At 50.9% G+C, this 24165-nt stretch overlaps 1 protein-coding gene across 1 annotated transcript in view; it reads left to right on the forward strand.

The window, feature by feature from the left end:
• Positions 1-24165, forward strand: part of LOC140421029 (uncharacterized) — a 278045-nt gene that overhangs the window by 196010 nt on the left and 57870 nt on the right. Inside the window, exon 13 of the mRNA XM_072505325.1 lies at positions 1563-2246. Within this exon, the coding sequence (XP_072361426.1) occupies positions 1563-2246 (684 nt within the window). The remainder of the gene's footprint in view (positions 1-1562; positions 2247-24165) is intronic.

Here is a 24165-nt window from a genome sequence, read left to right on the forward strand (position 1 = left end):
CGAGAGTCCTAGTGGCGTGAACTGGTAAAAGTATTAAGAAACGTGATTGAGCTGCTTGCAGTCCTCAGCATGGCAAGTTGGTGAGTAACCTCCCAACAATTGCCACCAGGGTGCTGAGAGGGGTCCTTCATGGGAGGTGATGGTCACGGGGACTTGTGTTGGGCTGGAGGAGCTCAGGTCGGAGATCCTTCCTGGGATCAGGATCATTTAGCTGCTCTCCCCATTTGCAGTCTTTAAACCCATTAAACAGTCAGTCAGTTCCCCTGAGCTAATGGATCCCTGCAGAGCTATAAAAATTAATATCTGTTTTTCCCTTTGAAACTGCTGTGACTTGTCAATCAAGAAGCTTTAAGCAGACAACGGAGTGTGAAATTGAATGTGAACAATCCAGCTCAAAGCTTTCAGCTTTCTATTCATACACAGAGACTTTGATCCTTTAAAGGACAATTAAATTGACTGTCAAAACCACTTCAAATGTTTCCACCAGTTTAAAGAAATAATTTTTACCTTCACCTGACAGGCCTTTAAACTTGGCATACAGAAGATTTTTAAAATAGTTTAGGTTTACAGATGAGAACACATTCACTTTATTATGAGGGGTGTGTATTTCTGAGATACTGAGTAACTGGTTAAATGTTCTAGCAGTACAGTTGAGAACACTTTAACTTTATTTTAAGAAAACCTGAATGTTTAAATACTGACTGATCGTTTAATGAGTTTAAAGGCTGCAGACAGAGAGACCCCAATCCCAGGAAGGATCCCTGACCTGAGCCCCTCCAGCCCATCTCAAGCCCCCCTGAGTCCCACTTCCCATTCCCCTTTGGGAATGTACTCAACATCTTATCCCCCCCCTCTCAGACTTCAAGATGCCAGGTTGGTACTTCCAAGGGGCAAGGCCTGCAGGGAGATTGAAGGGGGTGCTAAAGGAGGTACTTGAAGAGTTGAGGGGGGGTAGAGGAGAGGGTGAGTGCGGTGCAAAGTGGGGCTGAGCGGATAAATGAGCGGGAGGCTAGAAGGGGACTTAATGGTGGACCTGGGGCTAAAGGGGTGTTCTGTGTGGGGGGGGGGGGGGGGGAATGGTTTGCCAGCGATAAGGGTGGGGGGGGGTACCCTGCCAACAATCTGGGGTGGGTGGGGGGTGCTGCAGAAGTTATTTGAGATCAGAATCGCTCCATCACAGAGGTGCGAGACTTGTCAAAGAGATGAGGTCCCGCCCCCGCCCTTCTCAGTTGCAGCACAGACCTTGGAGTGCCATGGAATGGCATGGAGAAGCCAATTCTGCAAAAAGAATTTCCAAGTGCCATAGCATGGCATGTCAAGGTTTCTCCTTGCACCAACAGGAATCATTCTGGTTTTCCCGCTGGCAGGAACATTTGGTCATGGTTCGGGAACAACTTTCTAACTTTTCCCATCCTGTCTGTGACACTGCCCGCTGCTGGTAGGACTAAAACATTCCTGCCTATGATTCTATTCTGTGATTTGCTGCACAATGGGAGGGATAACTGCATTATTTTAATCTTGCTGCATAAGATAAATTCTAATACATATTTTATGTGTAACAGGTCATTGCTAGAAACTCCTTCATAAATTTGTTCAACCCCGACATTTCTAAAATAGAACTTCTAAAAGATGTGACCAATAAAAAAGAATTAATTATACGCCTGGTGGCCCATGATGTGCCAGCAGATCGAGAACATGCCGACCTGGATGACGAAGTAGAGGAGGAAACAGAAGTGGAAGAGAGTGCAATTGTAGATGAGAAAATAATACATGAAGATTTTGGTCAGTTTGATATAGAACATTCTGAAAGTGCTAAAGATGCTTGGGTTTTCCACGACAGTGGAAATATAATTTTGGAGGACAGTTTTCAGCCACCATCCATCAAAAAGAGGGACAGCATAGCAGATAAAACAGTTAATGACTTATCAGTTGAGAAGCTGCGTTATACTATTGCACAAAGTGAGAGAAGGCAAAGTCTTGAGGCTTTCATGGACCTTCTACACAAGAGAAGACAACAAGATCCTGGAAATCAACTGACAACAAAACATATCAAAGATTTCCTCCGTGAAAATTCAACTCATATTACCTTCAATACGAAAGGGAGTGACAGCGACAGCAGATCAAAAATATCTTCAGAAGATCAAAATCCTCATTCATCACAAAGAAAGAAGTCATGGTCAAAAGAGTTCAGTCATGTACACTTTGACTCTAAGGCATTACTTGCTTCTCTAGGGATTACTGACATGGTAAGCAGCAACATTGAATTTTATTTGTCACTTTGAGAGAAACTATGGCAAAGTGTATTCTTTAAAGCAGAATATTCAGGACAAATTTCTTTTCAGGTTATGCTGAAAGTACATCATATAATCTTTTAGTTTGCAGGAGGGGATGGGGCACATTTCCATGTTTTTCTCACGCAACAGGCCAATGAGCAAATTTCAAACAAAATAGGATTTGACACAACATTGCACTGATTTTTTCTTTTAAATTTGAGTTAAGGAACACAAATAAAGTAACGTTAGCAATATATTGTAAGTTTAAAAAAAGAAATAATTAATAAAAATGACCATTAGAGTGTGAGGGGGTCAGAGTGTGTATGTCAGGCTCACTCTGTCTCAGGGTGCTCAATCATTCATCCTCAACCATGGTGTGAGTACATGTTGGTGTGTGGGGATCAGGGTGAGTGAGAAACCCGAGACTAGAAGTAAGACGGGCACATAATCACTCTCATTCCCACACGCACACTCCAACAAGCTCTCTCTCACACTCCCATGTGCTCTCTCACACACACACACTCTCTCTCTCTCTCTCTCTCTCTCTCACACACACACACACACACATGCAATTCAAGTGATGTTTTCCCTTTTGTCACAGAGTTAGGAATGTGGGCCCATTTATTCTGCAGCAAATGCCTCAGCAGGTATTTCCCATTACCAGATTTGGGCATGTGATCAGCTTGTGATCACCCAAAATATTTTAATGCTCCTGAGCAAGTGTTAGTTCCTCCCTGTATCATTCCCAGGCTTCCATGGAATCAGGGCCTCTATACCTGGAGTAAATGTAAGTTTTAGCACAAACAAAAATAATATTTAGTTCCTTCTTTCTGCTTTGTTCAAATTTTGCATTTAAAGAAAATATTGACACCCTTCTTTCAGTGTTGGTAAAATCTTTTGGACTATATTGTACTAAAGGGAAATTTAATCAAATGTCATTTTCCTCTTTCGCTACAGGCTTTCCCATAGCTAGTCGTGCGCAAAGCAGACAAAGCATGCGCTTATGTCCATTTTCATAGCTAGATTTTCCTGGAACAGGTCACTAGTCTGGTACCAGACACTATTACATGAGGAGCGCCACTCTGTATTAAGCATGCTTGACCAGGAGACTATCCTGCTCTTACTATCTGCCATGGGTGTATCAGAGGGAGTTCAACCTGTTTAGCCATGTTATGAACACACCTTCCATGGCCATCAAGTCCCAAAGTGGGACTTGAACTCAGAGCTTCTGGCTCAGAGGCAGGGTCACAACCAACGGTGCCACAAGACCTACCTTTCGTCCACTCAAGGCCTTGCTTATTCGAGGAAATTCAGATTTTCTTTCTCATATTACTGACAATAGATCCCAGATGTTCCGCATCAGAAATAATTTGATATTAGGCAATTATTTACTCCTTATATGTATTCAAAACACAGGACAAATTGCTTTTCTTTATGTCTGACCACATAAAGAGGCCTTTTCAAAAACAATGGCTAGGCTTTCTGTTGGGCGAGTTTGGAGTTGGGAGCGAAAAGTATCATAAGAAGGCCATAGTTGCGTTTCACAACAACATAAAAGGAGGAAGTGATTGTCCCCTCCCACTGTCAGTGACAGCCCCTGTTTTACAATATTCAATGTCGGGAACCTCATTGAAAAAATTAACATAAAATTATCAGATGCATACACTAGAATTATAACCCAACGTCAAAACAACCATCCACAGGGGCCTGCTGTCAGAATGACGTGAAGTATGACTGGTCTTCGTGGGCGTGCACCAGGCGAACATACTCTCAGGGTAGCTCAAAGGTGAGTTCAGCACTCAAGGGATGTCATGGTAGTGCAGGGGATGCTAGGGTAGTGCCAGGAGTGCTAGAATAGTGCCAGGGTAGTGCCAACTTGATGCTGTGGTGCCAGCTTGATGCTAAAGGGCTGCCAAGCGAGTGCACCTAGGTGAAGGTAGTTTCCTGGCTTTTACTAGATATGCACACAGCCGGCCTTTAAAATTGGCACCTGGATCATCGAACGTCTGATTTGGTGGTCCGCCCACCAGTGATATGTTGCGAAACAAATTTTGTTTTCTCCAAGTCTTGGACAATATGATGGAAAAAGTCGTCATTTCTTTTTTTTTTATAAATGAATATTTTATTGAAAATTTTTGGTCAACCAACACAGTACATTGTGCATCCTTTACACAACATTATAACAATACAGATAATAATGACCTTTTTTATTTAAACAAGAAAAAAAAACAACAACAAATAAATAAATATTAAATAACAAAAATAGAAACTAGCCCTAATTGGCAACTGCCTTGTCTCAGGCCACCCCCCCCCCCCCCCCCAAGTCCTGGGCTGCTGCTGCTGCCTTCTTTTTCCCCCATCTATCTTTCCGCAAGATATTCGACGAACGGTTGCCACCGCCTGGTGAACCCTTGAGCCGACCCCCTTAGGACGAACTTAATCCGCTCTAACTTTATGAACCCCGCCATATCATTTATCCAGGTCTCCACCCCCGGGGGCTTGGCTTCTTTCCACATTAGCAATATCCTGCGCCGGGCTACTAGGGACGCAAAGGCCAAAACATCGGCCTCTCTCGCCTCCTGCACTCCCGGCTCTTGTGCAACCCCAAATATAGCCAACCCCCAGCTTGGTTCGACCCGGACTCCTACTACTTTCGAAAGCACCTTTGTCACCCCCATCCAAAACCCCTGTAGTGCCGGGCATGACCAAAACATATGGGTATGATTCGCTGGGCTTCTCGAGCACCTCGCACACCTATCCTCCACCCCAAAAAATTTACTGAGCCGTGTTCCCGTCATATGTGCCCTGTGTAATACCTTAAACTGAATCAGGCTTAGCCTGGCGCACGAGGACGACGAGTTTACCCTGTTTAGGGCATCTGCCCACAGCCCCTCCTCGATCTCCTCCCCTAGCTCTTCTTCCCATTTCCCTTTTAGTTCGTCCACCATAGTCTCCCCTTCGTCCCTTATTTCCCTATATATATCCGACACCTTACCATCCCCCACCCATTTCTTTGAGATGACTCTGTCCTGCACCTCTTGTGTCGGGAGCTGCGGGAATTCCCTCACCTGTTGCCTCGCAAAAGCCCTCAATTGCATGTACCTGAATGCATTCCCTTGGGGCAACCCATATTTCTCGGTCAGCGCTCCCAGACTCGCGAACTTCCCATCCACAAATAGATCTTTCAATTGCATTATTCCTGCTCTTTGCCACATTCCATATCCCCCATCCATTCCCCCCGGGGCAAACCTATGGTTGTTTCTTATCGGGGACCCCCCCAATGCTCCGGTCTTTCCCCTATGTCGTCTCCACTGTCCCCAAATCTTCAGTGTAGCTACCACCACCGGACTCGTGGTATAGTTCCTCGGTGAGAACGGCAATGGGGCTGTCACCATAGCCTGCAGGCTGGTCCCCCTACAGGACGCCCTCTCTAATCTCTTCCACGCCGCTCCTTCCTCCTCTCCCATCCACTTACTCACCATTGAAATATTAGCGGCCCAATAATACTCACTTAGGCTCGGTAGTGCCAGCCCCCCCCTATCCCTACTACGCTGTAAGAATCCCTTCCTCACTCTCGGAGTCTTCCCGGCCCAAACAAAACCCATGATGCTCTTTTCTATCCTTTTAAAAAAAACCTTCGTGATCACCACCGGGAGGCACTGAAACACAAAGAGGAATCTCGGGAGGACCACCATCTTAACCGCCTGCACCCTCCCTGCCATTGACAGTGCTACCATATCCCATCTCTTGAAATCTTCCTCCATCTGTTCCACCAACCGCGTCAAATTTAGCCTGTGCAATGTGCCCCAATTCTTAGCTATCTGGATCCCCAGGTAACGAAAGTCTCTTGTTACCTTCCTCAACGGTAGGTCTTCTATTTCTCTACTCTGCTCCCCTGGATGCACCACAAACAGCTCACTCTTCCCCATGTTCAATTTATACCCTGAAAAATCCCCAAACTCCCCAAGTATCCGCATTATTTCTGGCATCCCCTCCGCCGGATCCGCCACATATAGTAGCAGATCATCCGCATATAAAGATACCCGGTGTTCTTCTCCTCCCCTAAGTATTCCCCTCCATCTCTTGGAACCTCTCAGCGCTATCGCCAGGGGCTCAATCGCCAGTGCAAACAGTAATGGGGACAGAGGACATCCCTGCCTTGTCCCTCTATGGAGCCGAAAATATGCCGATCCCCGTCCATTCGTGACCACACTCGCCACTGGGGCCCTATACAACAGTTGCACCCATCTAACATACCCCTCTCCAAAACCAAATCTCCTCAACACCTCCCACAGATAATCCCATTCCACTCTATCAAATGCTTTCTCGGCATCCATCGCCACTACTATCTCCGTTTCACCCTCTGGTGGGGCCATCATCATTACCCCTAACAGCCTCCGTATATTCGTGTTCAGCTGTCTCCCCTTCACAAACCCAGTTTGGTCCTCATGAACCACCCCCGGGACACATTCCTCTATTCTCATTGCCATTACCTTGGCCAGGACCTTGGCATCCACATTTAGGAGGGAAATTGGTCTGTAGGACCCGCATTGTAGCGGATCCTTTTCCTTCTTTAAGAGAAGTGATATCGTTGCTTCAGACATAGTCGGGGGCAGTTGTCCCCTTTCCTTTGCCTCGTTAAAGGTCCTCGTCAGTAGCGGGGCGAGCAAGTCCAAATATTTTCTGTAAAATTCAACTGGGAATCCGTCCGGTCCCGGGGCCTTTCCCGTCTGCATGTTCCTAATTCCTTTCACCACTTCTTCTACCGTGATCTGTGCTCCCAGTCCCACCCTTTCCTGCTCTTCCACCTTGGGAATTTCCAGCCGATCCAAAAAATCCATCATTCTCTCCCTCCCATCCGGGGGTTGAGCTTCATACAATTTTTTATAAAATGTCTTGAACACTTCATTCACTCTCTCCGCTCCTCGCTCCGTCTCTCCTTCCTCGACCCTCACCCCCCCTATTTCCCTCGCTGCTCCCCTTTTCCTCAATTGGTGTGCCAGCAATCTGCTCGCCTTCTCTCCATATTCATACTGTACACCCTGCGCCTTCCTCCATTGTGCCTCTGCAGTGCCTGTAGTCAGCAAGTCAAATTCCACATGCAGCCTTTGCCTTTCCCTGTACAGTCCCTCCTCCGGTGCTTCCGCATATTGTCTGTCCACCCTCAAAAGTTCTTGCAGCAACCGCTCCCGTTCCTTACTCTCCTGCTTCCCTTTATGTGTCCTTATTGATATCAGCTCCCCCCTAACCACCGCCTTCAACGCCTCCCAGACCACTCCCACCTGAACCTCCCCATTGTCATTGAGTTCCAAGTACTTTTCAATGCATCCCCTCACCCTTAGGCACACCCCCTCATCCGCCATTAGTCCCATGTCCATTCTCCAGGGTGGGCGCCCTCTTGTTTCCTCCCCTATCTCCAAGTCTACCCAGTGTGGGGCATGATCCGAAATGGCTATAGCCGTATATTCCGTTCCCCTCACCCTCGGGATCAATGCCCTACCCAACACAAAAAAGTCTATGCGCGAATAGACTTTATGGACATAGGAGAAAAACGAGAACTCCTTACTCCTAGGTCTACTGAATCTCCACGGGTCCACCCCTCCCATCTGCTCCATAAAATCCTTAAGCACCTTGGCTGCTGCCGCCCTCCTACCAGTCCTGGACTTCGACCTATCCAGCCTTGGTTCCAACACCGTGTTAAAGTCTCCCCCCATTATCAGCTTTCCCGTCTCTAGGTCCGGGATGCGTCCTAGCATTCGCCTCATAAAGTTGGCATCGTCCCAGTTCGGGGCATACACGTTTACCAAAACCACCATCTCTCCCTGTAATTTGCCACTCACCATCACGTATCTGCCCCCGTTATCCGCCACTATAGTCTTTGCCTCGAACATTACCCGCTTCCCCACTAATATAGCCACCCCCCTGTTTTTCGCATCCAGCCCCGAATGGAACACCTGCCCCACCCATCCTTTGCGCAGCCTAACCTGGTCTATCAGTTTCAGGTGCGTTTCCTGTAACATAACCACATCTGCTTTAAGTTTCTTAAGGTGTGCGAGTACTCGTGCCCTCTTTATCGGCCCCTTAAGCCCTCTCACGTTCCACGTGATCAGCCGAGTTGGGGGGCTTCCCACCCACCCCCCTTGCCGGTTAGCCATCATCTTTTTCCAGCTTCTCACCCAGTTCCCACGCAGCTGTATCTCCCCCAGGCGGTGCCCCCCGCCCATCCTCTCCCGTACCCACTCCCCCCTTTCCCCAGCAGCAGCAACCCAGTAATTCCCCCCTCCCACCCCCCCCCCCCCCGCTAGACCCCCCGCTAGCGTAATTACTCCCCCCATGTTGCTCCCAGAAGTCAGCAAACTCTGGCTGACCTCGGCTTCCCCCCGTGATCACGGCTCGCACCGTGCGACGCCCCCTCCTTCCTGCTTCTCTATTCCCGCCATAATTATCATAACGCGGGAACCAAGCCCGCGCCTCTCCCTCGGCCCCGCCTCCCATGGCCAACGCCCCATCTCCTCTCCCTCCCCACCTCCCCCCATCACCACCTGTGGGAGAAAGAAAAGTTACCATACCGCAGGATTAAAACATAAAACCCCTCTTCGCCCCCCCCCCCCCCATTCGCCCCACCACTTTGTCCAAACGTTCATTTTCATAATCCACTCATTCCAATTTTTCTTCTACAATAAAAGTCCACGCTTCATCCGCCGTCTCAAAGTAGTGGTGCCTCCCTTGACATGTGACCCACAGTCTTGCCGGTTGCAGCATTCCAAATTTTATCTTCCTTTTGTGAAGTACCGCCTTGGCCCGATTAAAGCTCGCCCTCCTTCTCGCCACCTCCGCACTCCAATCTTGATAAACGCGGATCACCGCGTTCTCCCATTTACTGCACCGAGTTTTCTTCGCCCATCTAAGGACCATTTCTCTATCCTTAAAACGGAGGAATCTCACCACTATGGCTCTGGGAGTTTCTCCTGCTCTCGATCCTCGCACCATAACTCGGTATGCTCCCTCCACCTCCAACGGACCCGTCGGGGCCTCCGCTCCCATTAACGAGTGCAGCATCGTGCTCACATATGCCCCGACGTCCGCCCCCTCCACACCTTCAGGAAGGCCAAGAATCCTCAAGTTGTTCCTCGCGTTGTTTTCCAGTGCCTCCAACCTCTCCACACATCGTTTCTGGTGTGCCTCCTGTATCTCCAGCTTCACCACCAGGCCCTGTATATCGTTCTCATTCTCGGCTGCTTTCGCCTTCACGACCCGAAGCTCCTGCTCCTGGGTCTTTTGTTCCTCTTTCAGCCCTTCGATCGCCTGTAATATCGGGGCCAACAACTCTTTCTTCATTTCCTTTTTTATCTCCTCCACGCAGCATTTCAAGAACTCTTGTTGTTCAGGGCCCCATATGAAACTGCCACCTTCCGACGCCATCTTGGTTTCTGCTTGCCTTCCTTGCCGTTGTTCCAAAGGATCCGCTGCAATCCGGCCACTTTCCTCTCCTTTTTCCATCCGTGTCCAGGGGGAACACCCTTCTGGTTTACCGCACGGTGTTTTTAGCCGTTAAAATTGCCGTTGGGGCTCCTATCAAGAGCCCAAAAGTCCGTTCCACCGGGAGCTGCCGAAACGTGCGACTTAGCTGGTCATTGCCGCACCCGGAAGTCAAAAGTCGTCATTTCTATCGGCACCCTCAACGCTGCTTCTCCCGCCCAACATCGGCCTTTGCTGATATTGGAGAAAATCTTGCCCAATGTCTAAGATATTTTTCTCTTTTTATAGTTGCATGACAGATATGGGCCGGAATTCTCCGCTTGCTGACGGCGTTTTCGTAATTAGTGATCAGGCGGAGAATCTAATTTTACGACCAAATCGGGGCAGCGCCTGTTTTCAGATGCTCCCCCCCTCCAAAACGGCATTGTCGAGGAGCACGCCGCACGCCATTAGGACGGCTTACTCCCCCAATGCTCCGCCCCCGAAGGGCCGAGTTCCCGACCAGGCGGGGCACATGTGGTCTCAGCGGCCAGGAACTCAGCGTGGCGGCTGTGAACTGTGTCCAGCGCTGCCACAGTCGGGTAGGAGCCGTGCTGCTGGCCGGGGGTGGGGGGCTTAGGCGAGGGCTGGGGGAACTTGTGGGGCGTGGCAAGGTTGTGTCCGGGGGACACTATCTGGCAGGTCGGATCCGCGCACAGCCAGCGCCATGTTGTACGGCACGACCGCTGCCGGTCGTCGCCATGCGCATGTGCAGCCATGAACCTGGCTATTCTCTGGCCATTTATATTGGGATGGCCATGCGTTTTACATGGTGCAGCTGCTAGCCCCTCACCGATCGAAGGATCGGTGCTGGGGCCTCGCCAATTTGTCCCACGTAAAACGCCACGGATCCTCTGGACATAGGCCAAAATCGGAGAATCCAACCCATGGTGTCTAATCTAGGTATGTTATCAGATTCTGTAGAACTCAACAGTCTCTCATATGCTGGACCCTACATTCCTTGCAGTCAGAGATTAAAGGTTACTGACCAATATCTGGTCATATGACCCATGGCGTTGTAAAATTGAAATTCCATGTTATATGAAGAAGATGCTATAATCTTGCAAGTGTTACTCCATGTGCTTTATCAGAAGTTTGACGAACAATGAGATGAAACCAATCAACTAACTGGTTTATTTGAATTGGTGAATGGCAGAATAACAATGATAGTAAATCTGACCGTAAACCAATTTAACTCAGCACAGGGAACATAGGATTTAGGAGCAAGAGTAGGCAATTTAGCATTTTGTGCTTGCTCTGCCATTTAATCAGAACATGGCTGATTTGGTTGTGGCCTCAACTCTACCTTGCTGTATGCCTCCTAACTCTTGATTAGCTTGCCTATCAAACGTCTATCTAGCTCAGCCTTGAAAAAAATCAATGACCCAACCTCCACTGCTTTCTGCAGAAACTAATTCTATCGGTTGACAACTGTCTTGAGAGAAAACTAATTTTCCTCATCTCCTTGCTAAAAGGTAGCCTTAAACAGTGTCCCTAAGTTCTAGACTCCCCAGCAGAGGACACATCCTCCCAGTATACACCCTATTAAAGTTCCCTCGGCATAGAATCAGTACAGTGCAGAAGAAGGCCTTTCGGCCCATCGGGTCTGCACTGACCCTCTGAAAGAGCACCCTACCCAGGCCCAGTCCCTGCCCTATCCCCGTAACCCCACCTAACCATTGGACACTAAGGGGAAATTTAGCATGCCAATCCATCTAACCTGTACATCTTTGGACTGTGGGAGGAAGCCGGAGCACCTTGAAGAAACTCACGCAGACACGGGGGCAATGTGCAAACTCCACACAGAAGGGTCCTCAAGGTCGGAATCGAACCTGGGTCCCTGGTGCTCTGAGGCAGCAGTGCTAACCACTATGCCACCGTGCCACCCATATGTTTCAATGAGATTTCTTATCATTCTTCTAAACTCTAATGCATATAGGCTTAACTTGTTTAATCTTTCTTTGTAAGGTAAGCTCTTCATTCCAGGAATGATTCGACTGTAGCTTCTCTGAATTACTTCTAATGCTTTTTAAAAAATAAATTTAAAGTACCCAATTCTTTTTTTTTCTAATTAAGGGACAATTTAGCGTAGCCAATCCACCTACCCTGCACACCTTTGGGTTGTGGGGTGAAACCTACACAGACACGGGGAGAATGTGCCAGAATCAAATCCGGGTCCTTGCCGCCGTAAGGCAGCAGTACTAACCACTGCACCACCATGCCGCCCAACTTCTAATAATTCTTTCTTTTTTTTAAATATATTTATTAAAGTTTTTTAACACAATTTTTCTCCCTTACAAACAATAACCCCCCCCCCCTCGTAACAAAAAAAAACGAGAAATCGCGCCGAGCAAGATATATACATGGCAAAATGATATATTTACACAGCTTAGTACACTGGCCCTCACCCGTACGTGCCAGTTTCCCCAACCCTTCATGTTATCTCTTGCTCATCCACCCTCCCAGGCAGTCCCCCCCCCGCTCCCCCCCTCCCAGCACGTCCCCTCCACCCCCCCTCCCCCACCAAGGTTGCTGCTGCTGCTGACCGACCTTCCTCTAACGCTCCGCGAGGTAGTCTAGGAACGGTTGCCACCACCTGTAGAACCCCTGCGCAGACCCTCTCAAGGTGAACTTAATCCTCTCCAACTTTATGAACCCAGCCATATCATTTATCCAGGCCTCCAGGCTGGGGGGCTTCGCCTCCTTCCACATTAGCAAGATCCTTCGCCGGGCTACTAGGGACGCAAAGGCCAGAATGCCGGCCTCTTTTGCCTCCTGCACTCCCGGTTCGTCCACTACTCCAAATATTGCTAGCCCCCAGCTTGGCTTGACCCGGACTTTCACCACCTGAGATATTGCTCCCGCCACTCCTCTCCAGAACCCCTCCAGTGCCAGGCATGACCAAAACATATGGACATGGTTCGCCGGGCTCCCTGAGCACCTTCCACATCTGTCCTCTACCCCAAAGAACCTACTCAACCTCGCCCCCGTCAAGTGCGCTCTGTGGACCACCTTAAATTGTATCAGGCTGAGCCTGGCACACGAGGAGGAAGAATTAACCCTACCTAGCGCATCAGCCCACAGACCTTCCTCAATCTCCTCCCCCAACTCCTCCTCCCATTTACCTTTCAACTCTTCTACCAGCGCTTCCCCCTCTTCTTTCAACTCCTGGTGTATTTCCGACACCTTGCCCTCCCCGACCCATATACCCGAGATCACCCTATCTTGAACTTCTTGTGCCGGGAGCAACGGGAATTCCCTCACCTGTCGCCTCACAAAAGCCCTCACCTGCATATATCTAAAGGCATTTCCCGGGGGTATTTCGAACTTCTCCTCCAGTGCCCCTAGGCTCGCAAATGTCCCGTCGATGAACAGGTCCCCCATTCTTCCAATCCCCGCCCGATGCCAGCTCTGGAACCCCCCGTCCATCTTCCCCGTGACAAACCGGTGGTTACCCCTGATCGGGGACCGCACCAATGCTCCCATTGCACCCCGGTGCCGTCTCCACTGGCCCCAGATCCTTAGCGTTGCCGCCACCACCGGGCTCGTGGTATACTTTGTCGGCGAGAGCGGCAGCAGTGCCGTCATCAACACCCCCAGGCTCGTTCCTTTACAGGACGCCATCTCCATCCTCTTCCATGCCGCCCCCTCTCCCTCCATAACCCACTTGCGGATCATCGCCACATTTGCTGCCCAGTAGTAGCTCCCCAGGTTTGGCAGCGCCAACCCCCCTTGGTCCTTACTGCGTTCCAGGAACCCTCTCCTTACTCTCGGGGTCTTATTCGCCTACACAAACCCCATAATACTCCTGCCTACTCTCTTAAAAAAGGCCTAAGTGATCACGATGGGAAGGCACTGAAACACAAACAGAAACCTCGGACGGACCACCATTTTGACCGACTGCACTCTACCCGCCAGCGAGAGAGGTAACATGTCCCATCTTTTGAAATCCTCCTCCATTTGCTTCACCAACCTCGTCAGATTCAGTTTATGAGGGTCCCCCAACTCCTGGCCATCTGGATCCCCAGACACCAAAAGCTCCCCTCCGCCCTCCTCAGCGGTAGGTCCCCTATCCCTCTTTCTTGGTCCCCCGCCTGTAATACAAAGAGCTCGCTCTTCCCTACATTGAGCTTATAGCCCGAAAACTCCCCAAACTCCCTTAGAGTCTGCATGACCTCCACCAACCCCTCCACTGGATCCGCCACGTACAGCAACAGGTCATCCGCATATAGCGACACCCGATGCTCTTCTCACCCTCGGACCACCCCCCTCCATTTATTAGACTCCCTCAATGACATGGCCAATGGTTCGATCGCCAATACGAACAACAGGGGGGTCAGGGGCACCCCTGCTTCGTCCCTCGGTACAGTCGAAAGTACTCCGACCTCCGCCGGTTCGTCACTACACTCGCCATCGGGGCTCTGTAAAGGAGCTTAACCCAATTGATAAACCCTACCCCGAACCCAAACCTACGCAGCACCTCCCAGAGGTACTCCCACTCTACTCGGTCAAAGGCCTTCTCCGCGTCCATAGCTGCCACTATCTCCGCCTGTCCCTTCTCCGATGGCATCATTATCACGTTTAAGAGCCGCCGCACATTGGTGTTTAGTTGCCTGCCCTTTACAAATCCCGTCTGGTCCTCGTGAATTACCCCCGGGACACAGTCCTCGATCCTCGTGGCCAGCACTTTTGCCAGCAACTTTGCATCCACATTGAGGAGCGAGATCGGCCTGTACGATCCACATTGCAGTGGGTCCTTGTCCCGCTTTAGGATCAAAGAAATTGTCGCTTCCGACATTGTTGGGGGCAGGATCCCCTCCTCTCTTGCCTCATTAAAGGTCCTCACCAGTAACGGGGCCAACAGGTCTGCGTACTTCCTGTAGAACTCCACCGGGAATCCGTCCAGTCCCGGGGCCTTCCCCGCCTGCATGCTCCCCAAACCCTTGCTCAGCTCCTCCAACCCAATTGGTGCCACCAAACCAGCCACCTCTTGCTCCTCCACCCTCGGGAATCTCAGCTGATCTAGGAATTGTCTCATCCCCTCTTCCCCCGCCTGGGGCTGGGATCTGTACAGCTCTTCATAAAAGGCCTTAAATACCTCGTTTATTTTCGTCACACTCCGAACCGTGGCTCCCCTTCCATCTTTGACTCCCCCTATTTCCCTCGCTGCCATCCTCTTACGGAGCTGGTGTGCCAGCATCCGACTAGCCTTTTCCCCATACTCGTAGGTCGCCCCCTGCGCTTTCCTCCACTGTGCCTCCGCCTTCCCTGTGGTCAACAGGTCAAACTCCGTCTGGAGCTGTCTTCTTTCCCCAAGTAATTTTTCCTCCGGGGCCTCTGCGTATCTCCTGTCCACTCTCAAAATCTCCCCCACTAACCTCTCCCTTTCCATACCCTCTGTCTTCTCCCTATGAGCCCTAATGGAAATTAGCTCTCCCCTGATCACCGCCTTCAACGCCTCCAATACCACCCCCACCCGCACCTCCCCGTTGTCGTTGGCCTCCAAGTACCTTTCGATACACCCCCTCACCTTCCCACACACCACCTCGTCCACCAGCAGTCCCACATCCAGCCGCCACAACGGGCGTTGGTCCCTCTCCTCTCCCAGCTCCAGTTCCACCCAGTGTGGGGCATGGTCCGAAACGGCTATAGCCGAATACTCCGTCCCCTCCACCCTTGGGATGAGCGCCCTACCCAGAACAAAGAAATCTAACTTTTAATAATTCTAACATTGTAATTTTATCTTTTTTCAAATGAGGAGACCAAAATTGTACACAGTACTCCAGGTGTGGTCTCATCGAGGCCTTCTACATCTACAGGAAAACTTACCTACTTTTATATTCCATTCCACTTGCATTAAATGCCAACATTCCGTTTGCCTGCTAATCGCTTGCTCTACCAGCGTACTAACATTTTATGACTAATGAACCAGGGCACCCAGATCGTCCCACATCACAATTATCTGCAATCTCGCTCAATTTAAATAGCATACTGCGATTTTTTTCTTTCCTCCAAAGTGGACATGTTCACAATTCCCATATTATACTTCATCTGCTAAATCTTGTCTACTCACTTAACCTAGCTGTATCACTTTGGAGACGCTTTACCCCCTCTTGACAGCTTACTTTCCTACCTATCTTGGTGTCATTGGTAAATTTATCTCGCATATATTGAATCCTTTTATCCAATTCATCTATATATAAACAGTTGAGGCTGCAGCACTGAGCCCTGTGGCACTCCATTCGTTACAGTTTGCCAACCTGAAAAAGACCCATTTAACCATACTCAGTGATTCCATTTGGGAGGTCCTGTGGGGCAGTGAGTAGTGTCCCTGCCTCTGAACCAGAAGCTCCAGGCTCAAGTCCCACCCAACACTTGATGACCAAGGAAGTGTAGTCATACCGCAGCCAACAGTATGAGTGTCAACCTGCAAAATCCTTCCTACAATTGCAGGTAGTAAGAGCAGGAGAGCCTCTGATCAAGAGCTTCCTGCCAAGTGGTGCCCCTCAAACTATAAGCTTCTAGTGACCTGTTCCAGTAAAAGCTTGCTATGGAAACAGATGAAAGTCTGCCTTGTGCACCACCAGGTGTGGGAAGAGAAACAACAGCAAACAATTGATTCTAGTTCGCTAACTAATACTTCATCCATGCTAAGGTGTTACCCACTACACCAGGTGTTCTTATCTTGTGTACTAATCTCTGATGTGGCACCTTATCAAATGCATTATATCCACTTTGCTTGTTACTTCCTCAAGAAAATCTAATAAATTAATTAAACACGATTTCTCTCTCAAACTCTGCCTGATCCCAATATATTTTTCTAAATATCCTGCTATAACTTCCTTAGTAATGGATTATAGCAATTTCCCTATCACAGATGTTAGACTAACTGGCCTGTAGTTTCCTGCTTTCAGTTCCACCTACATTCTTGAATAAATCTGTTGCATTTGCTAGTTTCCAATTTGCTAGGACCATTCCAGATCTCAACTTACACCTTCGGATACAGTAATATGAAACATGTCACATTGTCCCTATTAGTAACAAAATATAATGTCTGAAACTTTGATCACATAACATCCATTTTCCAAGCCTCGTAATCTTATAGAATAGTGCACAGAAAGCAAATGTTTATTACAAGTCAGAAGTGTACCACCCACTATATGGGCATTAGCAGGTCAATTGAAAAATGAAAATTGCTTATTGTCACAAGTAGGCTTCAATGAAGTTACTGTGAAAAGCCCCTCGTCGCCACATTCCGGCGCCTGTTCGGGGAGGCTGGTATGGGAATTGAACCGTGCTGCTGGCCTGCCTTGGTCTGCTTTAAAAGCCAGCGATTTAGCCCAATGTGCTAAACCAGCTCCAATTGTCATCAGGAATTCCCATCAGAAAATATTTAAAGCTGAAGAGGGTATTTGAATAAGGGTCCTATGCTTCTTTCAACTGAGTAGTTTTCTAGGCCACTTCAGAGGGATGTTGAATCAACCACCTTAGTGTGCAGGATCACTTGTAAATAGACTGGCGAAGAACAGTTGAATATTTACAACAACCAGAGGATCTCATGGTCACTTTAAGCGATACTATCTTTTTATATCCAGCATTTTAAAAACTGGGCCAAATTCTCAATTGAATTTACCTTCTCTGGATTATTAGTCTAGACCTCGAGCGGGATTCTCCCCTACCCGGCGATCCCAGCGCCGAGGTGTGGCATGAACCACTCGGGCGTCGGGCCACCCCAAAGGTGCGGAATCCTCCGCACCTTCAGGGGCTAGGCTGACGCCGGAGTGGTTTGCGCCGGCCGGTGGGGAAGGGCCTCCGCCGGCCGTCCCGAGTTGGCGCATGCGCGGGAGCGCCAGCGTGTGCTGCCGTCATCGCGGACCGTTACAGCGGCCGGCGCGGAGTAATAGGGTGCCCCCACGGCACAGGCCCGCCAGTGGATCGGTGGGCCCCGATCATGGGCCAGGCCACCGTGGGGGCAATTCCCGGGGCCAGATCCCCCTGCGCCCCCCCCCCCCCCCCCCCCCCCCGAGGACCTCCGAGGCCACCCGCGCTGCCCGGTCCCGCCGGTAAGGACCAACTCTAATTTACGCCGGCGGAACCGGCAAAATAAACGAGCGGCCACTCGGCCCATCGCGGGCCGGAGAATCGCTGGGGGGGGCCGCTGCTAGCAGCCGCCGACCGGCACGGCGCGACTCCCGCCCCTGCCAAATCTCCCACGCCAAAGAATTCGGCAGTCAGCGGAGGCGGGATTCACACCGCCCCCCAGCGATTCTCCGACCCGGCGGGGGGTCGGAGAATCCCCCCCCAAGTTTACATAACCATTATATTACTGCATCCATCTTAGAAACCACAAGGATAACTTTTGGATTGCTGAGTCCAAAACTGTACTCAGGGGTTAACATCTTTTCAAATTTACATATCTTGTAGATAAATGTAAGGGATCGTAGGAATACCGCAAAATGAATTTACATGCATAAATGATTGCTACACTGTAATTCCATATCTATGAAAAATACACATGGCACAAAATGGAAGCTGATACACACTAAACCATAATATCATTATCAGAGACAAGTTTGTAAGGTAAAGACGGCAGTGCTCTTACGATTAGCGGCACTCTCTGACAACGCGGAAACACACACCTCGGTAGGCGGCATTAGTGGACAGGCTTCTGGGGCACTATCAGGTGAGCACCACACAGTTACTGATGCACATTGGGTGGAGGCAGGAATATCCGAGGGAGTCAGCAGTCAGAGATCTGCTTGATCCCAGGACGCAGCTGGATCCCAGTCAGATGCCGCGCCTCTGGACAAGGTTATCCAGGAGCTGATGTCGATGCTAGCACATACCCGTGAGATACAAGAGGGGATGTCAGTGACACTCTGGCGAGTGCATAGCCGATTGGAGGAGTCACAAAGCCTATTGGTGCAGGAGATGGTGCCGGCAATGTGTGCCATCGAGGCCAACATTGATAGGGTGGCAACCGCAGAGGGAGCACTGGAGGAAAACCCGGAGCCTCCCACCAGAGAGACGATGGCAGTCTCCAGCTCTCCCGAGTTCCCCCCCCCCCCCACTCTCCTTAATCCGGCGCAACATAAGGTCAGCGAGCAGAGCAGGGTGTCATGCCAATCCCAGTGTCACCGGTAAGGTGGCCGGGACCCTCCAGCCCCTGGCCCTTCAGTGAACCATAAGACACAGGAGTATAATTAGTCCACTCGGCCCATCGAGTCTGCTCTGCCATTCAATCATGGCTGATATTTTTCTTAACCCCTTTCTCCTGCCTTTTCCCCATAATCCCTGATCACCTTATTAATCAAGAACCTCTGTCTTAAAGACACTCGGTGATTTGGCCTCCTCAGCCTTCTGTGGCAAAGAGTTCCACAGATTCACCACCCTCTGGCTGAAGAAATTCCTCCTCATCTCTGTTTTAAAGGATCGGCCCTTTAGTCTGAGATTGTGCCCTCGGGTTCTAGTTTCTCCTACAAGTGGAAACATCGTCTCCACATCCACTCAAGACTTCACAGTATTCTGTAAGTTTCAATACGATCCCCCTCATCCTTCTAAACCCCAACACATACAGACCAAGTCATCAACCATTCCTCATACGACAAGCTCTTTAGCCCAGGGATTATTCTTGTGAACCTCCTCTGGTCTCTTTCCAAGGTCAGCACATCCTTCCTTAGATACGGAGCCCAAAACCGCTCACAATACTCCAAATGGGGTCTGACTAGAGCTTTATACAGCCTCAGAAGTACATCCCTGCTCTTGTATTCTAGCCCAACTCGACATGAATGCTAACATTGCATTTGCCTTCCTAACTGCCTAACCTGCACGTTAACCTTAAGAGAATCTTGAACAAGGACTCCAAAATCCCTTTGTGCTTCTGATTTCCTGAGCATTTCCCCACTTAGAAAATAGTCTATGCCTTCATTCCTCCTTCCAAAGTGCATAACCTCACACTTTTCCACATTGTATTACATCTGCCACTTATTTGCCCACTCTTCTAGCCTGTCCAAGTCCTTCTGCAACCTCCCTGCTTCCCCACCAGCGACATCCAAGGCCAACAGGCACGAATAACAGCAGGCTGCCTTCACCTCTGATGTGCATCCGAATAATAATAATATTTATTAGTGTCACAAGTAGGCTTAAATTAACACTGCAATGAACTTACTGTGAAAATCCCCTAGTCGCCATACTCCGGCGCCTGGTGAGGGCCACTGAGGGAGAATTCAGAATGACCAAATTACCTAACAAGCACGTCTTTCGGAACATGTGCCCGGAGGAAACCCACGCAGACATGGGGAGAATGTGCAGACTCCACACAGACAGTGACCCAAGCTGGGAATCAAACCCGGTGTGGTGGTATGTATTAGGGGTAATACGGTACACCACGTGTCGACAGGCTATTGGTGGAGGGATGCCAGGTCCTGATAGGATCTGCCACCTACTGGACTCCACCCAGAAATGCCGGTATAAGAACCCAGTTTTTCCCTCCATTTCCCTCAGCAATTGCATTCTGTAACCACGCTGCTGGGGATAAAGTTCTGCTTAATAAAGCCTTCAATTGACATTACCTCAACCTGCCTCGCGTCATATTGACGGTGCTACAATTTATGAAGCAGAATTTAAATTGAAGAAAACGACGTGGGAACATGGAGCTCCGAATCACCCCAGAGTGCCTGCGCATCGCACCCCGAGCAGCTAACTCGGCCTCTATCTTCAAACACTGGATGGCATGCTTTGAGGGCTACCTCCGAACGGCCCCCGGCACACAGACTGACGAACAAAAGATGCAGGTCCTCTATTCCAGGGTGAGTCCTGACGTCTACTCCCTTATCGAGGACGAGGACGGTTTCACCGGTGCCATCGCCGCGCTGAAGGATATCTACATCCGGCCCGCCAACCAGGTTTTTGCTCGCTACCCGCTCGCCACACAACGGCAATTTCCGGGGGAATCGCTGGACAAGTTTTATAACGCCCTGCAGATCCTGGGTCGAAACTACAACTGCCCGGCGGTAACAGCGAGTGAACAGAGCTCCTGGTCCGCGATGCGTATGTGGCAGGTTTGGCCTCTTCCCAGATCCGCCAGAGGCTTCTGGAGAAAGAATCTCTGGGACTTACAGAAGCTCGGGCCTTGGCGGCATCACTCGATGTGGCCTCGCGTAACGCCCGCGCCTACGCCCCCGACCGCACTACAGCCCCTTGGGCTCCGTGGACCCCCGCTGCGGTCGACTCTCCGACACCCCCCCCACCCCCGCAAACCTGCGCGGCCAAAACACCAGACCAACCGGGGGGGCCCCGCTGCTATTTTTGCGGCCAGCCGAAACACCCTCGGCAGTGATGCCCGGCCCGTGCGGTTACCTGCAAAAGCTGCGGGAAGAAAGGCCACTACACGACGGTGTGCAAGTCCCGTGGGTTCGCCGCTATCTCCGGGGAAGAAACGGGACCACAGACCCAGCCCCCCCAGCGATCCACGTGTGACCAACGGACGCCGCCATTTTGTCCACCCCCAACCACGCTCGATCCATGGATGCCGCCATCTTGGCTGAAGGAACAACAACCACGTCTGGCTTCGACGACCCTCGACCAGTCACGACCCCGGACGCTCCAGACTGCAACCACTACAGTCCTAGTGAATGGCTACGAGACGCCGTGTCTTATCGACTCTGGGAGCACGGGGAGCTTCATTCATCCGGACACGGTAAGGCGCTGTTCCCTCGTAATTCAGCCAAGCACCCAGAAAATTTTCCTGGCGGGATCCCACTCCGTTCAGATCACGGGGTTCTGCATCGCTAACCTAATGGTGCAGGGGAGGGAGTTCCGAAATTACTGGCTGTATGTCCTCCCCCATCTCTGTGCGCCCACACTCCTCGGGTTGGACTTCCAATGCAACCTCCAGAGTTTAACATTTAAATTTGGCGGCCCTATACCCCACTGACTGTCTGCGGCCTTGAAACCCTCAAGGTTGAACCGCCTTCCTTGTTTGCGAACCTCACACCGGATTGCAAACCCGTCGCCACAAGGAGCAGACGGTACAGCGCCCAGGACCGAGCATTCATCCGGTCCGAAGTCCAGAGGCTGCTGAAGGAAGGCATCATCCAGGCTAGCAACAGTCCCTGGAGAGCCCAGGTGGTAGTTGTTAAGACCGGGGAGAAACAGAGGATGGTCATCGACTATAGTCAGACCATCAACAGGTACACTCAGCTAGATGCGTACCCTCTCCCCCGCATATCTGACATGGTCAATCGGATAGCACAGTACAAGGTCTTTTCCACCGTGAACCTCAAGTCCGCCTACCACCAGCTCCCCATCTGTCCCGGTGACCGCAACTATACTGCCTTCGAAGCAGACGGGCGGTTATACCACTTTTTAAGGGTTCCATTCGGCGTCACGAATGGAGTCTCGGTCTTCCAACGAGAGATGGACCGAATGGTTGAACAGCACGGTTTACGGGCCACGTTCCCGTATCTCGACAACTTCACCATCTGCGGCCACGACCAGCAGGACCACGACGCCAACCTCCAAAAATTCCTCCAGACCGCTCACGCCCTGAACCTCACTTACAATAAAGAAAAATGCGTGTTCCGCACCGATCGTCTAGCCATCCTGGGCTACGTAGTGCGTAATGGAGTGATAGGCCTCGACCCTGAACGCATGCGCCCCCTCATGGAGTTCCCTCTCCCCCACTGTGCCAAAGCCCTGAAACGTTGCCTGGGCTTCTTTTCTTATTACGCCCAGTGGGTCCCCCAGTACGCAGACAAGGCCCGTGCACTAATCCAGTCCACTACTTTTCCCCTGACGACAGAGGCATGCCAGGCCTTTAGCCGCATCAAAACGGATATCGCAAAGGCCACGATGCGCGCCATCGAAGAGTCCCTCCCCTTCCAGGTCGAGAGCGACGCATCGGATGTAGCTCTGGCGGCCACCCTCAACCAAGCAGGCAGACCCGTGGCCTTCTTCTCCCGAACCCTCCACGCTTCAGAAATCCGCTACTCCTCAGTGGAAAAGGAGGCACAAGCAATAGTGGAAGCTGTGCGACACTGGAGGCATTACCTGGCCGGTAGGAGATTCACTCTCCTCACTGACCAACGGTCGGTTGCCTTCATGTTCGATAATGCACAGCGGGGCAAGATCAAGAACGACAAGATCTTGCGGTGGAGGATCGAACTCTCCACCTTCAATTATGAGATCTTGTATCGTCCCGGAAAGCTGAACGAGCCATCCGATGCCCTATCTCGCGGCACATGTGCCAATGTACAAGTGGACCGTCTACAAGCCCTCCACGAGGACCTCTGCCACCCGGGGGGTCACTCGTTTCTACCACTTCCTTAAGGCCCGCAACCTCCCTTACTCCGTCGAGGACGTCCGAACAGTCACCAGAAAGCCAGATCTGCGCTGAGTGCAAACCGCACTTTTTCAGGCCAGATAGAGCGCACCTGGTTAAGGCCTCTCGACCCTTTGAACGCCTCAGTTTGGATTTCAAAGGCCCCCTCCCCTCCACCGATCGCAACGCGTACTTCCTGAACGTCGTTGACGAATACTCCCGTTTCCCTTTCGCCATCCCCTGCCCCGACATGACCGCGTCCACGGTCATTAAAGCCCTCGGTACCATTTTTACACTGTTCGGTTTCCCCGACTATATCCATAGCGACAGGGGGTCCTCCTTTATGAGTGACGAACTGCGTCAATTCCTGCTCAGCAGGGGCATAGCCTCGAGCAGGACGACCAGTTACAACCCCCGGGGGAACGGGCAGGGAGAAAGGAACGGTCTGGAAGGCCGTCCTGCTGGCCCTCCGGTCTAGGAGCCTCCCAATTTCCCGCTGGCAGGAAGTCATCCCGGATGCCCTTCACTCTATCCGGTCCCTGCTGTGCACCACCACGAATCAAACGCCTCACGAGCGCCTCCTCCTCTTTCCTAGGAAGTCCTCCTCTGGAACGCCACTTCCGACCTGGCTAGCAGCTCCGGGACCCATTCTGCTCCGGAAACATGTGTGGGCGCACAAGTCAGATCCGTTGGTGGAACGGGTGCATCTCCTTCACACCGACCCGCAATACGCCTATGTGGAGTACCCCGATGGGCGACAGGACACGGTCTCCCTGCGAGATCTGGCGCCCGCTGGAGCTACCCACACACCCCCAACGCCAATCACCACCTCCTCACTCCCGCCGGTTCATCCCGCAGCCACCCCCTTCCCGGGGGGGTTCGGTTCTCCTCCCAGACCCGCCCAGGAGTAAGGACACAGGGGACAGCGCTACGCTCCCAGAGTCGACGGGACTCGAGCCAGCGCCATCACCACCATGCCCGAGACGATCGGAAAGGATGATCAGGGCGCCCATCCGGCTCATCGAATCACTTTAACTCTCAACGTTTTCAGTT

The sequence above is a fragment of the Scyliorhinus torazame genome, chromosome 5, assembly GCF_047496885.1.
Source record: "Scyliorhinus torazame isolate Kashiwa2021f chromosome 5, sScyTor2.1, whole genome shotgun sequence".
NCBI lineage: Eukaryota > Metazoa > Chordata > Chondrichthyes > Carcharhiniformes > Scyliorhinidae > Scyliorhinus > Scyliorhinus torazame.